The 18,058-nt window shown below is 38.3% G+C and overlaps 2 protein-coding genes across 4 annotated transcripts in view; one reads left to right on the top strand and one right to left on the bottom strand.

Annotated features, from left to right (window-relative positions):
• LOC133549166 (GRAM domain-containing protein 4-like) overlaps positions 1 to 972 on the bottom strand; it is a 30,036-nt gene extending 29,064 nt beyond the window's left edge. For 2 of the 3 annotated variants that reach the window (XM_061894332.1, XM_061894334.1), the window contains exon 1: positions 845 to 972. The gene's annotated coding sequence lies outside the window, so the exon portion shown is untranslated. Of the gene's footprint in view, positions 1 to 735 lie in introns of all 3 variants that reach the window. The other variant, XM_061894333.1, reaches the window with a different exon arrangement.
• A 206-nt stretch (positions 973 to 1,178) lies between these two features.
• On the top strand, positions 1,179 to 13,394 carry LOC133549165 (cytosolic 5'-nucleotidase 1A). Its single transcript, XM_061894330.1, has 6 exons — positions 1,179 to 1,352; positions 4,922 to 5,032; positions 5,344 to 5,479; positions 8,644 to 8,766; positions 11,483 to 11,595; positions 11,653 to 13,394. The coding sequence occupies exons 1-6, from the start codon at positions 1,317 to 1,319 to the stop codon at positions 11,881 to 11,883; spliced, it is 750 nt and encodes a 249-aa protein (XP_061750314.1). The 5' UTR covers positions 1,179 to 1,316; the 3' UTR covers positions 11,884 to 13,394.
• Positions 13,395 to 18,058: the final 4,664 nt, after the last annotated feature.

Below are 18,058 nucleotides of genomic sequence, written 5' to 3'. Positions count from 1 at the left end.
CAGTTAGCAGTATGGCTACTAGGTTAGCCTCGGTTTTTGTCGCTGCGTTGCCTGCGAACCAAGTCTTAGCATGAAGCTGCCGCTTTATACGCACACAATGTTAGGAATGCACTAGATTGTGTCAGCCTCATGACAATTACCGTATTTCCTTGAATTGCCGCAGGGCATATATTACGCGCCTGCCTTGAATTACTGCCGGATCAAACTAGCTTCGCAAAATAATTAGTGCATGCTTAGTATTACCGCCTGGTCAAACTCGTGACGTCACGAGTGACACTTCCCCTGTCATCATTTTCAAAATAGAGGAGGCTTATTTCAATACCAGTAATTTGAAATCGCATAAAGGGAAGAAGATTAAGAGCTATTCAGTAGGATTTAAGGTCCAAGCTTACATCACACTCCAATTTTTACTGCATGCCTTTGGTAAGTGCCGTAGTGAGAACAGGTTTTAAAATACTTAGCACATGCTTACTTTTACCGCATGCCTTTGGTAAGTGCAGGAGTGACAAGAGGTTTTAAATTAATTAGCGCCCTGGCGGCAATTCAAGGACATACGGTAGCCTTAATGTTAGCAACATTATTAGCACTATAGCTACACAAAAACAAACAGTATTTGAAGTAATACTAGTAGTTTTGCACAAACTCAAAGAACAATAACAAACTTATTTGATAGCGTCAATGCAAAGTTGTCAAGTGTAACAAACGTCGTGGCCTACGTCGGTGTCAGCCAATCACCTTTGAGCTTGACCACCTGGACACACCTGAACTCTCAGAAGCAAAATATGTACCAAAAAAATAGAACAAAAGTACATCGCTCCGTCACACAAAGTTGGGAATTCTTTACCTAAGGCAACCCCCGGACTCTCTGGAGGGAATATTAGTCCTCTGGAAGCAACAAGTCCACGAATGAGTTTGAACAGGACGAGCAGATTCCTGTTTGACCAGTTTCACCGTCAACCATCATGGCAGGGGGCCGGGCTGTGACGTCACACCCACACGGACGTCATCACGTCACTAATAAAACACATTTATTTTTGTTTTTGGGGAAGGCGAATATGTTTATGAAACATAACTTAATTTAACAGCGTTTGAATATATTTTCTAAAATCTAGCAACAAAAACAATACGCGGAGTTATGTTTGACTTCCGGTGAACAGTAGGTGGCGGCGGTGAGCGGACACATTTCAGTCAAGTCAAAGAAGAAAAAGCGGCAAAAAGGCGGAAGTCCTGTTTTTTTTTAATGGACGAACTTTTCATCCGGCGAGTTTGTTTTGAAGTTAAAGTTGGTGTTTGGGAGTGAAGTTACACTTGCAAAAATGGTCTCCACCATCCCCAACTTCGACGTGAGGCAGGTATGATTTAACCTGAAGCGAAATCTTTAATTCCCATTAGAGGCTTCGAAAAAAACGACACAAAAAACATTATCGTCTCTGACTAATGTTTTGTACAATCAAAGTCTATTAAATATGTGTTCACTGTGTTTTTACTATTGTATTAATTGAATAAAAGGCGTACTCGAGTTAAAACATCTTGTTGTTATGTCCACCCGTAGATTTGTAAACCGGAAGTGGTCATAAAAGTTGTCCTACAAAAATACAACTTCCTTCCATCCACAATGAACAATTACAATTAGGGTGGTCTAAACTTTATAGATTTCACTACACTAAAAAACACCTTCAATTTTAATTGGATAAGACACAAATTTAAAGACCCTACTTCAACTTGGAACTTCAATCAATCAATCATCCATCCATCTTCTTCCGCTTATCCGAGGTCGGGTCGTAGGGGCAGCAGCCTAAGCAGGGAAGCCCAGACTTCCCTCTCCCCAGCCACTTCAATCACTCAATCAATATTTATTTATATAGCCCTAAATCACAAGTATCTCAAAGGGCTGCACAAATCACATGCATGCATGATGTGTTGTTGCAATAAAAATAATAAAGATTCTTTTCACAGAAGTTGAGGACATGGTCAAGCCCTCCCTCTGTGTGGCTTCCCCTTTTTTTATAAGCCAGGCAGTAGTTCAGACTTATAGCTAGACCTTATGTGGGCTCGGTGATGACTATGAGAAACCTTGGAGAGGACCGCAATGGATGTCGAGCGGATCTATCATGATATTGTGAAAGTCCAATCCATAGTGGATTTAACATAACCGTGAGAATCCAGACCAAAGTGGATCCAATATAGTAGCGATAGTCCCGTTCAAAGTTGAGCTAGCAGGAAACCATCCCAAGCGGAGGCGGATCAGCAGCGCAGAGATGTCCCCAACCAATACACAGGCGAGCGGTCCATCCGGGGTCCCGCCTCTGGACAGCCAGTACTTCATCCATGGCCACCGGACCGGACCCCCTCCACAAGGGAGGGGGGAACATAGGAGAAAAAGAAAAGAAACGGCAGATCAACTGGTCTATTTGAAGGCTAAAGTATACAAATTAGTTTTAAGATGAGACTTAAATGCTTCTACTGAGGTAGCATCTCAAACTGTTACCGGGGGGGGCATTCCAGAGTACTGGAGCCCGAACGGAGGAAAACGCTCTATAGCCCGCAGACTTTTTTTGGGCTCTGGGAATCACTAATAAGCCGGAGTCTTTTGAACGCAGATTTCTTGCCTGGACATATGGTACAGCAAGATAGGATGGAGCTAGACCGTGTAGTATTTTATATGTAAGTAGTAAAACCTTAAAGTCACATCTTAAGTGCACAGGAAGCCAGTGCAGGTGAGCCAGTATAGACGTAATGTGATCAAACTTTCTTGTTCTTGTCAAAAGTCTAGCAGCCGCATTTTTTACCAACTGTAATCGTTTAATGCTAGACATGGGGGCACCCGAAAATAATCCATCCATCCATTTCTACCGCTTATTCCCTTTGGGGTCGCGGGGGCGCTGGTGCCAATCTCAGCTACAATCGCGTTACAGTAATCGAGACGAGACGTAACAAACGCAAACTTCATTTCTCATCATGTATTTTCTAACCTTGAGCGTTTCCACAGACGCGGAAGGAAATTTTCACAACAAAGTTCTACAGCTGAGTGATGTATCAGATGTATCAGATTGTTGGTGGATTTAATTTGTACCTTTCCCGTTCATATTTCAGTGTTTGTTGCACTCGATTGTAAAATATGTCGATCGAAAAAGGGTGTGATGTTCAAATTGTGTCAATATTCAGTGTTTTATCGTTCATAGAAAAAGTAAAAATTCCGTTACGTTTTTTAAGGCGGTCTGTCATAACGTTTTTAGCGTTCAATCAGACATTATTGTGAGGTTTTGTATTAGTGTTCCTAAAAATAGATATACCGGCCCCAGAACACATTTTTTTCTTTTACTGTTGCCCCCGAGTCAAAATAATTGCCCCGGCGTGGTGAAAATTCAGGAGGGTTGGCAAGTATGCAATAAAGCAGGCTGACAGTATTCTGAAATACCAAAAAGAGGACACATATATGCGTGCCAAGGAAAATTTGCCAATGATACTTGAACTTGTTTTATAAATAATGTATTTATTTAAATAAAGCATTTTTTTTCTCCTCTGTTGACAGCAGTGTTGGCGCTAGGAATTTTCCAAATGGGGGCCCACGGATCCCATCAAGTCATAAAAATGGGGCCCCACAGTAAATTTTTTGGGGTCCCACTTTTTTGTAAGCGTTTTGAAAACAAATGATAAACGTATGCCTTGTCCTGTTATATCTCAGATTCTATATTGTGTTTTGGAAAAAGGTTGTCATAAACATTTCTTAATTCATTAAAAAAAATAATTAAAAAGAACAAGACAAATTTCTATGCATATTTAAATGTATTCAGTTCTAAACATTCATTCACATTTTTCTTTCCTTCATGGATCTAAACTTTACCGCTGCTGGTAGTTTTTTCCATGTTTTTATTTAATAAGTTGTAGGTGTATTTATTTCAGTATAAAAGTGTAAAAAGTGTTTTGCTCAGGTCATGAAATGATGATAATGGTGTGCCAGGGCATATACAGATTTTATATTTAACGCTTTAATCTCTGGAGTCTACATTAACTTCAGATCTATTCCTCCTTTCAAAAATGTTTAGGTTTTTTAACGTTGTTTTGTGTGTGTGTTTGTTTTCTGCCCTTTTTTGTCAAACAAAACTTTTTTTATGGCAAACACACAAAATATGCAAAATCTTTCACAAAAATATTTTTCAAAGTGGAATATTTGATGTGTAATCGGGGTTGAGGTGGAGGGGGGAGTGTAAGGGGTAGCGGGGAGTGTATATTGTAGCGTCCTGGAAGAGTTAGTGCTGCAAGGGGTTCTGGGTATTTATTCTGTTGTGTTTATGTTTTGTTATGGTGTGGATGTTCTCCCGGAATGCGTTTGTCATTCTTGTTTGGTGTGGGTTCACAGTGTGGCGCATATTTGTAACTGTATGAAATTTTTGTGTGCCATTACATCCCTAATATATATATATATATATATTTTTTGTGCATTCTGTTTTAGTTACTTTGAATTTAAAAAAAACTCATGCTGTTTTGTACTGTTTTTGTACTTACTTTGATTATTATTTTCAACTTTTTGTAAATGTTGAAATTTATAAATAAAGGTTTATAATAAAAAAAATAAAAAAACTTCCATCAATCCATCCATTTCCTACCGCTTGTCCCTTTCTACTTACTCGCAACACATGATAGAGTAGTGACCGTCCTAATTTAAGGAAAAGGGAGATGTCATCCTTATGAAAGAATGCCATTCCGAATCATATTTGTGGTATGCTTGTGTGTGCAGGAATTTGGTCAAAGCCTTTCCTCCATAATTAACTTAGAAAAGCTGTTCTATCTTGCAAAATAAGAGAAAATGTGATGTATTATGAAACACTGATGTTTCTACAAAGTAGAAATATTTCTTAATAGTCCGGTTGAGTCATAAGACAAACCCCAAAAAAAAGCTCTAAATGTGCTATTTTTGCAGAAAGATGCCGATCAAGCCTTGGTCGTCGCCATCTCGTCCTCTGCCGTGTTCGAGGCTGCCGATGAAGGTGACGAGGTGCACGGCGTGGGCGTGGCCTTCCTACTGCTGCAGGTGAAAGTTCAACATGGGGTCAGAGGGAATTTATGACTTGTTAACAGGTTTTTGAGGACTGGATGAAGGCAACCTTCGCCGAAATCAGTCGTAGACTCTTTTAATAATTAACGTTTTATTCATGCACTTACTCTTGCTTCTTCAAGGCTTGAATGTTTGATGCATTCATTATTGTCATTTTATTTTCAACTTTATTATTAGCCTTCGGAAAAAGTTTATTTTGATATTTACCTAGGGGGTTTTTCTCAGTCGTTCATAAAACGCCTCTCTCCGTTGATTTCCCCCCCCCCCCCCCCCCCCCCCCACCCCAGGCGTTGCAGAGTGTGAATCGACGTCTTCTGGCGGAAAATCCCGAGGAGTTGCTGCTCTTCGACGTGCTACTGATCACCACCGACAGCAGGGGCCAGCGGCAGAGCGCTCGCATCGTCAACAGCACCAGACATTACGGTCATTCATCGTCATCGATTTTAGAATCTTTCTACTCTGCTGCTCTTCAACTGGCCTCGTAAATCGCAGATTTTGTGCTGTGAAGCAAATTTTCTTCATAAGAAACAATATAAATATGTATAGTTGGTACCACTGCGATGAGGTGGCGACTTGTCCAGGTTGTACCCTGCCTTCCGCCCCATTGTAGCTGAGATAGGCACCAGCGCCCCCCGCAACCCCAAAGGGAATAAGCGGTAGAAAATGGATGGATGGATAGTTGGTACCAGCCTCGACAAATATATTTTATTGAAAGTTTTTACACATTACGATGCTCTGCCCTCACAAATGATCCGAAATCACAAAAATGTCGAACTTTAACGACCACATTGCTACAATAACAAACACTAAAAAAAACATTCAATCTACTAACAGTACATTATAGCAGGGGTTCTTAACCCTTTTGACCTCAGGGCCTAATTGTTCCACTACAGAGGGGTCCGGAGCCCACACAAATATTTATTGTGAATTCGAAATCTTTCTCTTGATTTTAATCACATTCAATAGTTATATCTATTAATTCAACACATTAACGTGGGCTTCACGGTGGCAGAGGGGTTAGTGGGTCTGCCTCACAATACGAAGGTCCTGCAGTCCTGGGTTCAATTCCAGGCTGAGGATCTTTCTGTGTGGAGTTTGCATGTTCTCCCCGTGAATGCGTGGGTTCCCTCCGGGTACTCCGGCTTCCTCCCACTTCCAAAGACATGCACCTGGGGATAAGTTGATTGGCAACACTAAATTGGCCCTAGTGTGTGAATGTGAGTGTGAATGTTGGCCCTGCGATGAGGTGGTGACTTGTCCAGGGTGTACCCCGCCTTCCGCCCGATTGTAGCTGAGATAGGCGCCAGCGCCCCCCGCGACCCCGAAAGGGAATAAGCGGTAGAAAATGGATGGATGGACATTAGGCTCTGGTCAGGCTGATTAGAAAAATTAATAGAAAAAAAAATGTACATACAATTATGTTTAATTTGAATAAATCATACTAAATTAATAAGTTATTTCAATTAACTGTCAATAAAATTCACGTGCAAATGAAAATATAGCTTCACCACTTTGGTCATATTTTTTGCACTTTAGAAACTTCTTTAGCGCCAGACTGCTTCTTTTTGTTGGATATTGTCATTGATGCCACAAGTGGTGGAAAAGTGTATTACAATAATATACCGCTGTGGCCCATACGGACCACAGTTGAGAAATAAGATATTTTTTGGTGGCCCTCTAGGAGGCGCTGTTTTCTAAACCAGAAAAATAATAAAGAACACGGCAATTCCAATAGGGTCCTTGCGGTGATTGCTCCACTGCTCGGGCCCTAAATATAGGTATGACGTTTTGTCCTAGCTTCACAGCTAATTGTTTATGTATACATCTAAAAGTAGTGAAATTTGATACTTGGCGCTATCTTAGAAGTACGCTAACTTGTCCAATGTCATCATGTTGTGTTGTTGTTAGCATGCAAAAGTTTTATGCTAGCTACTTAGCTAAATTTGTATGTTTGAACCAAAAAATCATGGATTTTGATGCTTGGCACTATCTTGGAAGTATTCTAACGTTGCATATTTTAGCACGCTAATATTTGCATTCTAATGTTTAACGATAGCTTAATGGCTTATTTTGGATGTGGCACCATCTTAGAATAATACTCTTGTCTCTTATATTAGCGTGCTAACACTTTTCAGCGAATTGTGTATGTTTACACTTAAAAATAGTGCATTTTTAATACTTGGTGCTATCTTAGAACTTTCTAGAAAAGTCTGGTCATGGCATGCTAATGATTAATGCTAGCTTAATGGCATGCTAACGTTTAGTGCTAGCTTAATAGCTTATTTTGGATGTGGCACCATCTTCGAATAATGCTAATGTCTCTTATATTAGCGTGCTAACACTTTTCAGCGAATTGTGTATGTTTACACTTAAAAATAGTGCATTTTTAATACTCGCTGCCATCTTAGAAGTTTGTAGAAAAGTTTGGTCTTGGAATGCTAACGTTTAATGCTAGCTTAATAGCATGTTACTGTCTCTTATATTAGCGTGCTAACACTTTTCAGCGAATTGTGTATGTTTACTCTTAAAAATACTGCATTTTAATGCTTGGTGCCATCTTAGAAGTTTCTAGAAAAGTCTGGTCATGGCATGCTAACATTTAATGCTAGCTTAGTAGCTTATTTTGGATGTGACACCATCTTAGAATAATGCTAATGTCTCTTATATTAGCGTGCTAACACTTTTCGGCGAATTGTGTATGTTTACACTTAAAAATAGTGCATTTTTAATACTTGGTGCTATCTTAGAAGTTTCTAAAAAAGTCCGGTCATGGCATGCTAACGTTTAATGCTAGCTTAATAGCATGCTAATGTCTCTTATATTAGCGTGCTAACACTTTTCAGCGAAATGTGCATGTTTACACTTAAAAATAGTGCATTTTGATACTTTGTGCCATCTTAGAAGTTTCTAGAAAACTCTGGTCATGGCATGCTAACGTTTAATGCTAGCTTAATAGCATGCTAATGTCTCTTATATTAGCGTGCTAACACTTTTCAGCGAATTGTGTATGTTTACACTTAAAAATAGTGCATTTTGATACTTGGTGCCATCTTAGAAGTTTCTAGAAAAGTCTGGTCATGACATGCTAACGTTTAATGCTAGCTTAATAGCTTATTTTGGATGTGGCACCATCTTCGAATGATGCTAAAGTCTCTGATATTAGCATGCTACACTTTTCAGCGAATTTTGTATGTTTACACTTAAAAACAGTGCATTTTGATGCTTGGCGCTATCTTAAAAGTTTCTAGAAAAGTCTGGTCAAGGCATGCTAACGTTTAATGCTAGCTCAATAGCTTATTTTGGATGTGGCTCCATTTTAGAATAACGCTAATATCTCTTATATTAGCATGCTAACACTTTTCAGCATACTGTGTATATTTACACTTAAAAATAATGCATTTTAATACTTGGTGCTATCTTAGAAGTTTCTAGAAAAGTCTGCAAATGGAGGAGTTTCGGTTTGTAAATGGAGCTTGCACTGTATCTATTGGCCTACATTGGAATGCTTTGAGCGTCTTTAGGACCCCCAGTCTTTACTTTTTTCAGTATATGAAGAAGCAGTTTACATTTATGTGTTTCTGTGGCAGGTTTGGAAGTCAGCAGGTTCTGTTTTGCCAGCCAGGACGACTTCATTGAGAGTTTGCTCCAAAACAAAGTGCAGCTTTTCCTGTCCACACATCAAGATGAGGTTTCACACGCCTCCCAAAGAGGTACCAATGTATGAGGACTACTGAGACTCTCATTTCCAGTAGTCATGAAGGCCACACGGCAAGTGTGTCTCTTTTTTTTAAATCATATTCTGAAGCATTATAGAATTACCTCCCTAAATGTGGTCTGTTACGTCATTTAATGTTGACCTGTCGCTTCATTTAATGTGGTCTGTCACTCCATTTAATATGGTCTGTCATGCATTTAATGTGGTCCGTCACTTCGTTTAATGTTGACCTGTCACTTCATTTATTGTGGTCCGTCACTTTTTTTAATGTGGTCCTTCACTCATTTAATATGGTATGTCACTTCATTTATCGTGTCCCGCCACGTCATTTAATGTGGTCCATCACTTAGTTTACGTGGTCTGTCACTTTTTTAATGTAGTCCGTCACTTAATTTGTGTGGTCCGTCACTTTGTATACGTGGTTGGTCTCTTTACTTAAAGTGGCTCGTCACTTCATTTAACGTGGTCTGTCACCTCATATACGTGGTCCGTCACTTCATATAACGTGATCCTTCACTTCATTTAACGTGGTCCGTCACTTCATTTAACGTAGTCCGTCACTTCATTTAACGTAGTCCGTCACTTCATTTAAAGTGGTCCCTCACTTCATATAACGTGGTCCCTCACTTCATATAACGTGGTCCGTCACTTCATATAACGTGGTCCGTCACTTCATATAACGTGGTCCGTCACTTCATTCATCGTGGTCCGTCACTTCATTCATCGTGGTCCGTCACTTCATTCATTGTGGTCCGTCACTTCATTTATCGTGGTCCGTCACTTCATTCATCGTGGTCCGTCACTTCATATTACGTGGTCCGTTATTTCATATAACGTGGTCCGTCACTTCATTTATCGTGGTCCGTAACTTCATTCATCGTGGTCCGTCTCTTCATATTACGTGGTCTGTAACTTCATATAACGTGGTCCGTCACTTCATTTAACGTCGTCCGTCACTTCATTTAACGTGGTTCGTCACTTCATTTAACTGGTTCGTCACTTCATATAACGTGGTCCGTCACTTCATTTAACGTGGTCCGTCCCTTCATATAACGTGGTCCGTCACTTCATTTAACGTCGTCCGTCACTTCATTTAACGTGGTTCGTCACTTCATTTAACGTGGTTCGTCACTTCATATAACGTGGTCCGTCACTTCATTTAACGTGGTCCGTCCCTTCATACAACGTGGTCCGTCACTTCATTTAACGTGGTCCGTCCCTTCATATAACGTTGTCCGTCACTTCATTTAACGTGGTCAGTCACTTCATTTAACGTCGTCCGTCACTTCATTTAACGTGGTTCATCACTTCATTTAACGTGGTTCGTCACTTCATATAACGTGGTCAGTCACTTCATTTAACGTGGTCCGCCCCTTCATATAACGTGGTCCGTCACTTCATTTAACGTGGTCCGTCCCTTCATATAACGTTGTCCGTCACTTCATTTAACGTGGTCAGTCACTTCATTTAACGTGGTCCGTCACTTCATTTAATGTGGTCCGTCACTTCATTTATCGTGGTCCGTCACTTCATTCATCCTGGTCCGTCACTTCATATTACGTGGTCCGTCACTTCATTTAACGTAGTCCGTCACTTCATTTAAAGTGGGCCGTCACTTCATTTAAAGTGGTCCCTCACTTCATATAACGTGGTCCCTCACTTCATATAACGTGGTCCGTCACTTCATTTATCGTGGTCCGTAACTTCATTCATCGTGGTCCGTCTCTTCATATTACGTGGTCTGTTACTTCATATAACGTGGTCCGTCACTTCATTTAATGTCGTCCGTCACTTCATTTATCGTGGTCCGTAACTTCATTCATCGTGGTCCGTCTCTTCATATTACGTGGTCTGTTACTTCATATAACGTGGTCCGTCACTTCATTTAATGTCGTCCGTCACTTCATTTATCGTGGTCCGTAACTTCATTCATCGTGGTCCGTCTCTTCATATTACGTGGTCTGTTACTTCATATAACGTGGTCCGTCACTTCATTTAATGTCGTCCGTCACTTCATTTAACGTGGTCCGTCACTTCATTTAACGTGGTCCGTCACTTCATTTAACGTGGTCCGTCACTTCATTTAACGTGGTCCGTCACTTCATTTAACGTGGTCCGTCACTTCATTTAACGTGGTTCGTCACTTCATTTAACGTGGTTCGTCACTTCATTTAACGTGGTCCGTCACTTCATTTAACGTGGTCCGTCACTTCATTTAACGTGGTCCGTCACTTCATTCATCGTGGTCCGTCTCTTCATATTACGTGGTCTGTTACTTCATATAACGTGGTCCGTCACTTCATTTAATGTCGTCCGTCACTTCATTTAACGTGGTTCGTCACTTCATTTAACGTGGTCCGTCACTTCATTTAACGTGGTCCGTCACTTCATTTAACGTGGTCCGTCACTTCATTTAACGTGGTCCGTTACTTCATTTAACGTGGTCCGTCACTTCATTTAACGTGGTCGGTCACTTCATTTAACGTGGTCCGTCACTTCATTTAACGTGGTCCGTCACTTCATTTAACGTGGTCCGTTACTTCATTTAACGTGGTCCGTCACTTCATTTAACGTGGTCGGTCACTTCATTTAACGTGGTCCGTCACTTCATTTAACGTGGTCCTTCACTTCATTTAACGTAGTCCGTCACGTTAATTGCGGCCCTCAATAAAAAGGAGTTTGACATCCCCGATGTGCTTGGTCTTGCTCAGGTGTTCTGTCAGCGCTGTTGGACCAGCAGACGTCCTTGTGTCCATCGGAGCAGCTCAGAGTCTTGTTCTGTGGCGACGAAAGCCCGACGCCGGCAGACAGCCAAGCTGCTCAGGTATCGTCACACACCCACGGGCACCTCGACCAGCGTTCACGTTCTGGCGTCCCACAGCATTTCTGGTGTCGGTTGGGGGCCATGCGGCGCCGGTTCGGCGTCTTCGACAGTCCACTCAGCATCATCGCTATGACGTGCCGCGGCGGCAGGGACCGCTGCAGCGACGCGCTGAAGACGCTGCGTTCCCACGACGTCAGCGCAGATGAGGCGTACTGCCTGGCGGGAGCGCCCCGCGGCCCCATCCTGTCTGTGCTGCGTCCTCACTTCCTGCTCGGCGGCCTGCTGTGATGCTGCTGCGTTGTCACGTGAGCACCTGAACACACCACCCCTCAATGTCACATGAGCACCTGAACACACCATGCTCATGCCACATGTTAATACCAATTATGTAATCCTCCAATTCTATTGATTTATGTCCCTATCTTTGAATAAAGCCTCAAGAGGAATATTTGCTCCTTCAAATAATTATTTATGAATATTTCGTCTCATAAAAAACAACATAAAACCATTGCAAACTTTTGAACTCGAAAAATTAAAGATGATCTTTCATGCACATATGCATACATTCTTAAATAATTCAATATTTTTATGTTAATGCAGTCCTTCTCAAATAGTGGGTGGGTGCAGTGCAAAGCCAGGGCGTGCTTTATCAGTATCACGCTTGAAAAAGCTGCACTCCAAAACGTGCTCGTTGTAGCCATTAACCCCGACTTCTTCATTTTGAGTTTGAATTGTATTATTATTTATTGAGTTTATTTAATTAAATTTTTCACTATCAGATAGTTCAAGTCTGTCAAAAATGTTTTAATAGTTTAAAGTGGAAATGCACTTTTTTTTATTTTGCCTATCATTCACAAGCCTTATGTGAGAAAAGAACACATGTTTTTTAATGCATTCTAAATCATAAATAAAGGATAGCAAAAGTCAGCTAACCATTCAGCTAATGGGAGTCACTCTTTTCTGCCCATGAAGCACTTAAAAAACATCCCACAATATTATTATATTAAATTATATACACGCTATAAGTATATATATATATATATATAACGTAGTAACAATAATAATAACATGTAATATTTACATAATTTGATCATTTTAAGCATTCGGCAGTGCATTAATTTCACACAAATAATCACTGCTTAGGGCTCAATGCAGGCTTTTTGAGAAACAACAAACATAATAAAACATCACATACTGTTCAATGTCTGCTCTCACTTGGATGCCGACTGTTAGGATGTTCATATATTCCTGTTAACATGAAGAAGGACTCTGAATCCTCACGCCTTTTCATCTCTTTTTCGCCATTTCCGGCTCCAAATTAGATGCCAAATGTGACCAACTTGTCAGAGTATGTCCTCATCCTTCTACTATCCAGGTGAGAGGCATTATTTTTATAATCGAGAGTAAACTTTCACGAACTCCGATGCGAGAAAGCATCTCACCAGCTCATGATTGCTAATACTTGTTAATATTCAGGTCACAACATGTAAAGTTGTTTGTATTTTTGGCGTCTTTTTTTATGTTTTTTTTAAGGACTTTATGGGCTCAATAGTGTTCTCCATTGTAAGCAAACTTTTATGTAACTCTATTAATGAGTTAGAGTGCAATAAAAAAATATACATCCGTCTTCTTGTCTCTCATACTAATTGTAAACAACAACAGACAAAATAGAAGAAAAAAAGAGCAGTTCCCATTTATTAGATTTTTGTTTTACTTTCAGGGAAATATATGCACTTTAAATATTTTCTGTTACAGACTACAAAAACATGTTAATAAAGGTTTTCTTTGTTATAAATTGATCCATAGTTTTGTCCTTTCTTTTCTTTAGTATACAATGTTATGCTGAGGTGTACCTACAACAATGTTATAGGCAAATTATGCTATTTGTAAATGTTGCTAAAGACACAAATATATGCAGAGGTGTACTTATAACAATGTTAAAGACAAATGATACAATTTATAAATGTCAATAAAGATACAATGTTATGCAGAGGTGTACTTATATCAATTTTATAGACAGATGATACTATTTATAAACGTTAATAAAGATACAATGTTATGCAGAGGTGTACTATTACAATGTTATAGACAAATATTAGTATTTATTGTTAAAGATACAATGTTGTGCAGAGTTGTACTTCTAACAAGGTTATAGACAAATTATACTATTTATAAATGTTAATAAAGATACAATGTTATGCAGAACTGTACTTATAACAATGTTATAGACAAATTATACTATTTATAAATGTTAATAAAGATACAATGTTATGCAGAACTGTACTTATTACAATGTTATAGACAAATATTAGTATTGTTAAAGATACAATGTTGTGCAGAGGTGTACTTATTACAATGTTACAGACAAATATTAGTGTTTATTGTTAAAGATACAATGTTGTGCAAAGTTGTACTTCTAACAATGTTATAGACAAATATTAGTATTTATTGTTAAAGATACAATGTTGTGCAGAGTTGTACTTATTACAATGTTATAGACAAATATTAGTATTTATGTTTAAAGATACAATGTTGTGCAGAGTTGTACTTATTACAATGTTATAGACAAATATTAGTATTTATGTTTAAAGATACAATGTTGTGCAGAGTTGTACTTCTAACAATGTTATAGACAAATTAAACTATAAATGTTGATAAAGATACGATGTTATGCAGAACTGTACTTATTACAATGTTATAGACAAATATTAGTATTTATTGTTAAAGAAACAATGTTACGCAGAGGTGTACTTATTACAATGTTATAGACAAATTATACTATTTATAAATGTTAATAAAGATACAATGTTATGCAGAACTGTACTTATTACAATGTTATAGACAAATATTAGTATTTATTGTTAAAGATACAATGTTGTGCAGAGTTGTACTTATAACAATGTTATAGACAAATTATAGTATTTATAAATGTTAATGAAGATACAATGTTATGCAGAAGTGTACTTATTACAATGTTATAGACAAATATTAGTATTTATTGTTAAAGATACAATGTTGTGCAGAGTTGTACTTATAACAATGTTATACACAAATTATACTATTCATAAATGTTAATAAAGATACAATGTTATGCAGAACTGTACTTGTTACAATGTTATAGACAAATATTATTTATTGTTAAAGATACAATATCACGCAGAGGTGTACTTATTACAATGTTATAGACAAATTATACTATTTATAAATGTTGATAAAGATACAATGTTATGCAGAGGTGTAGTTATAACAATGTTATAGACAAATCATAATTTTTATACAAGTTAATAAAGGTGCAAGTGCTATGCAGAGGTGTACTTATAACAATGTTATAGACAAATGGTAGTATTTATAAATGTTAATAAGTATACAATGAATGCAGAGGTGTACTTATAACTATGTTATGAACAAAATATACCATTTATAAATGTTAATAAAGATACAATGTTAGCAGATATGCGCTTATAGCAATGTTTTAGACAAATTATACTATTTATAAATGTTAATAAGTATACAATGTCATACAGAGGTGTACTTATAAGAATGTTATGGATAAATGATACTATGTATAAATGTTAATAAAGATACCATGTCATGCGGAGGTGTACTTATAGCAATGTAATAGACAAATGATACTATTTGTGGTTGCGGTGGAGAGTTTGGGGGCGTGAAATGTATTTTTCTACGTGACCGAAAATAATTGAGAAGCATCGGACATGTCTTTTACTTTAAACAAAGATGCATCTTTGTTTAAAAGAAGTATCTTTTATAAAGTGAGGTGTTTCTGTGCGTGCGTGCGTCACAGACGATGTCGCACAAATGAAAGCGTGTTTAGTGAAAAGAAGTTCCTCTGGGGCAGACGACCGGATGTTGACTCAAGTGCAATGGCGCCTCTCGTGTGCGCTGCCAGGCCCTGCAGGCTGTGACATTACGACGCCAAACACTGACCACTAAATATGTCTGATGGAGAACACGCGCTTGTTTTCTTTTCTCTCATTGCCTCCATTAAGCCACATTCCTTTGTTGGAGTCTAATGAGATTAGAGAAATTCCATGAAAATCAAATGCCACACGCTGGAAAACCCTGACACAATCATTGACCTTTGGTCGGCCGCGCTTCAAACACCACAATCACACACATTCCGCCTTTGCACACATCATTTTTTAATTAGAAATTATTCTCAGTCTGCGGGATTTTCATGCAAGAAAAGCGCTGCGTCACCAAGATACAATCGTTGCAAACTGTTTATGACGTGCGTTAGTTTATCCAAGTCGACATCCAACCGTTATTCCATTTCATCAATTAGATAAAAGCATTGATTTGTGTTCCGTTAACTTTGGTGAATCGCTTTATAAGTGTACTAATACAAACTGATCAAAACCAAAGACGAATTACGTTATGGTAAAAGATGCTGACAAAAGGTTAAAGAAGGTTAAAAAAAAAAAAAAGGTCAATAGATAGATAGATAGATAGATAGTACTTTATTGATTCCTTCAGGAGAGTTCCTTCAGGAAAATTAAAATTCCAGCAGCAGTGTACAGAGTTGAGATCAATTTAAAGAAAAAAGTAAATAATGGGGGTTTAAAAGGAAACTAAATAGAGAAATATTACAAAAAGAATAAAAACAATGGGAATAACAATATAACAGTAAAATAAGAATATAACAAGACAAAGTAGGCAGTAGTGACCATGTTATGAAAACGTATTGCACTGTTAATGTTTTGCATCCCCTGTCATCCTAATACCCCCCGTCACCCGTCCCAGAGAGGAGTTGTACAGTCTAATGGCGTGTGGGACAAAGGAGTTCTTGAGTCTATTAGTCCTGCACTTGGGATGAAGCAGTCTAGCACTGAACAGGCTCCTCTGGCTACTGATAACGCTATGCAGAGGGTGACTGGCATCATCCAGGATGCTCACTAGTTTGTCCACAGTCCTCCTCTCTGCCACCGTCACCAGTGTGTCCAGTTTCATTCCCATTGTAGAACCGGCCCGCCTGATCAGTTTCTCAAGTCTGGAGCTGTCCTTCTTAGATGTACTGCCCCCCCCCCAGCACACTACCATGTAGAACAGAACACTGGCAACCACAGACTGGTAGTACATCCACAGGAGTTTTCTACAAATGTTCTACAAATGTCTACAATAGAAGGTAAAAGAAGATTTTTTTGAATAGAACGTGTATATAGAAGAAAAAAAAAGTTAAGAAGGTAAATAAAATTGGAGGTGAAATAAGTTTTAAAAGTCAAAAGATGGTAAATAGAAGGTAAAATAAGTTAAAAGGAACGTCAAAAGATAATAGAGGGTAAAATAAGTTAAAGGTAACAGGTAAATAGAAGGTCCATTTTCTACCGCTTATTCCCTTTGGGGTCGCGGGGGACGCTGGCGCCTATCTCAGCTACAACCGGGCGGAAGGCGGGGTACACCCTGGACAAGTCGCCACCTCATGGCAGGGCCAACACATTCACACACTAGGGCCAATTTAGTGTTGCCAATCAACCTATCCCCAGGTGCATGTCTTTGGAATAATACTTCAAGAAAATATGAACCTAAGTTCATAAACTGTGAAAAGAAATGCAACAATGCAATATTCAGTGTTGACAGCTAGATTTTTTTGTGGACATGTTCCATAAATATTGATGTTAAATATTTCTTTTTTTTGTAAAGAAATGTTTAGAATTAAGTTCATGAATCCAGATGGATTTCTATTACAATCCCCAAAGAGGGCACATTAAGTTGATGATTACTTCTATGTGTATATAATTGAATCACCTGGTTATTTTTCAACAAGTTTTTAGTTATTTTTATATCTTTTTTTCCAAATAGTTTGAGAAAGACCACTACAAATGAGCAATATTTTTGCACTGTTATACAATTTAATAAGGTATGAAAGTTAAACAAAGGTAAATAAAATAAAAGGTAAAATGAGTTAAAAATATATATATATAAAAAAAAGGATGAATAAAAGGTAAATAAAATAGAAAGTAATAGTTAAAAAATATTTATGAAAAAAGGCAAGTCGAAGGTCAAAACGTAAATAGGAGGTCGAAAAGTTTGAAAAAAAGTAACAGCTAGATAAATAGAAGGTAAAAGATAAGAAGGTATGAAAGGTAAAATAAGTTTTAAAGAAAAAGGTAAATAGAAGGTAAAAAAAGAATATGGGTAAATGAATATGGGTTGAAAAGGATTCGCAAATCATTGTATTCCGTTTATATTTACAGCTAAAAAAAAAATTCCAACTCATATGGAAACGGGGTTTGTATATTTCTATCGTGTTAGGGATTTTGAAGTAGCTAAACACTGTGGAGGGACGTTAGCCACGAGTTCGCTCGCTTACTCGTCAGTGCATATGTCAGCAGACTAATTAGGAGCCTTTGTTTGTTTACTTACTACTAAAAGACAAGTTGTCTAGTATGTTCACTATTTTATTTAAGGACAAACTTGCAATAATAAACATATGCTTAAAGTACCC

Source organism: Nerophis ophidion, linkage group LG03 (genome assembly GCF_033978795.1).
Source record: "Nerophis ophidion isolate RoL-2023_Sa linkage group LG03, RoL_Noph_v1.0, whole genome shotgun sequence".
Taxonomy (NCBI): Eukaryota; Metazoa; Chordata; class Actinopteri; order Syngnathiformes; family Syngnathidae; genus Nerophis; species Nerophis ophidion.
The sequence above is the reverse complement of the archived record's forward strand: the minus strand, read 5'-3'. Positions and strand labels throughout refer to the sequence as shown.

Coding starts and splice junctions, on each gene's coding strand:
- LOC133549165 (XM_061894330.1), top strand. CDS start 1,317: ATGGTCTCCACCATCCCCAACTTCGACGTGAGGCAG. Junction 1,353..4,921: donor CCAACTTCGACGTGAGGCAG/GTATGATTTAAC, acceptor CTATTTTTGCAG/AAAGATGCCGATCAAGCCTT. Junction 8,767..11,482: donor TTCACACGCCTCCCAAAGAG/GTACCAATGTAT, acceptor GGTCTTGCTCAG/GTGTTCTGTCAGCGCTGTTG.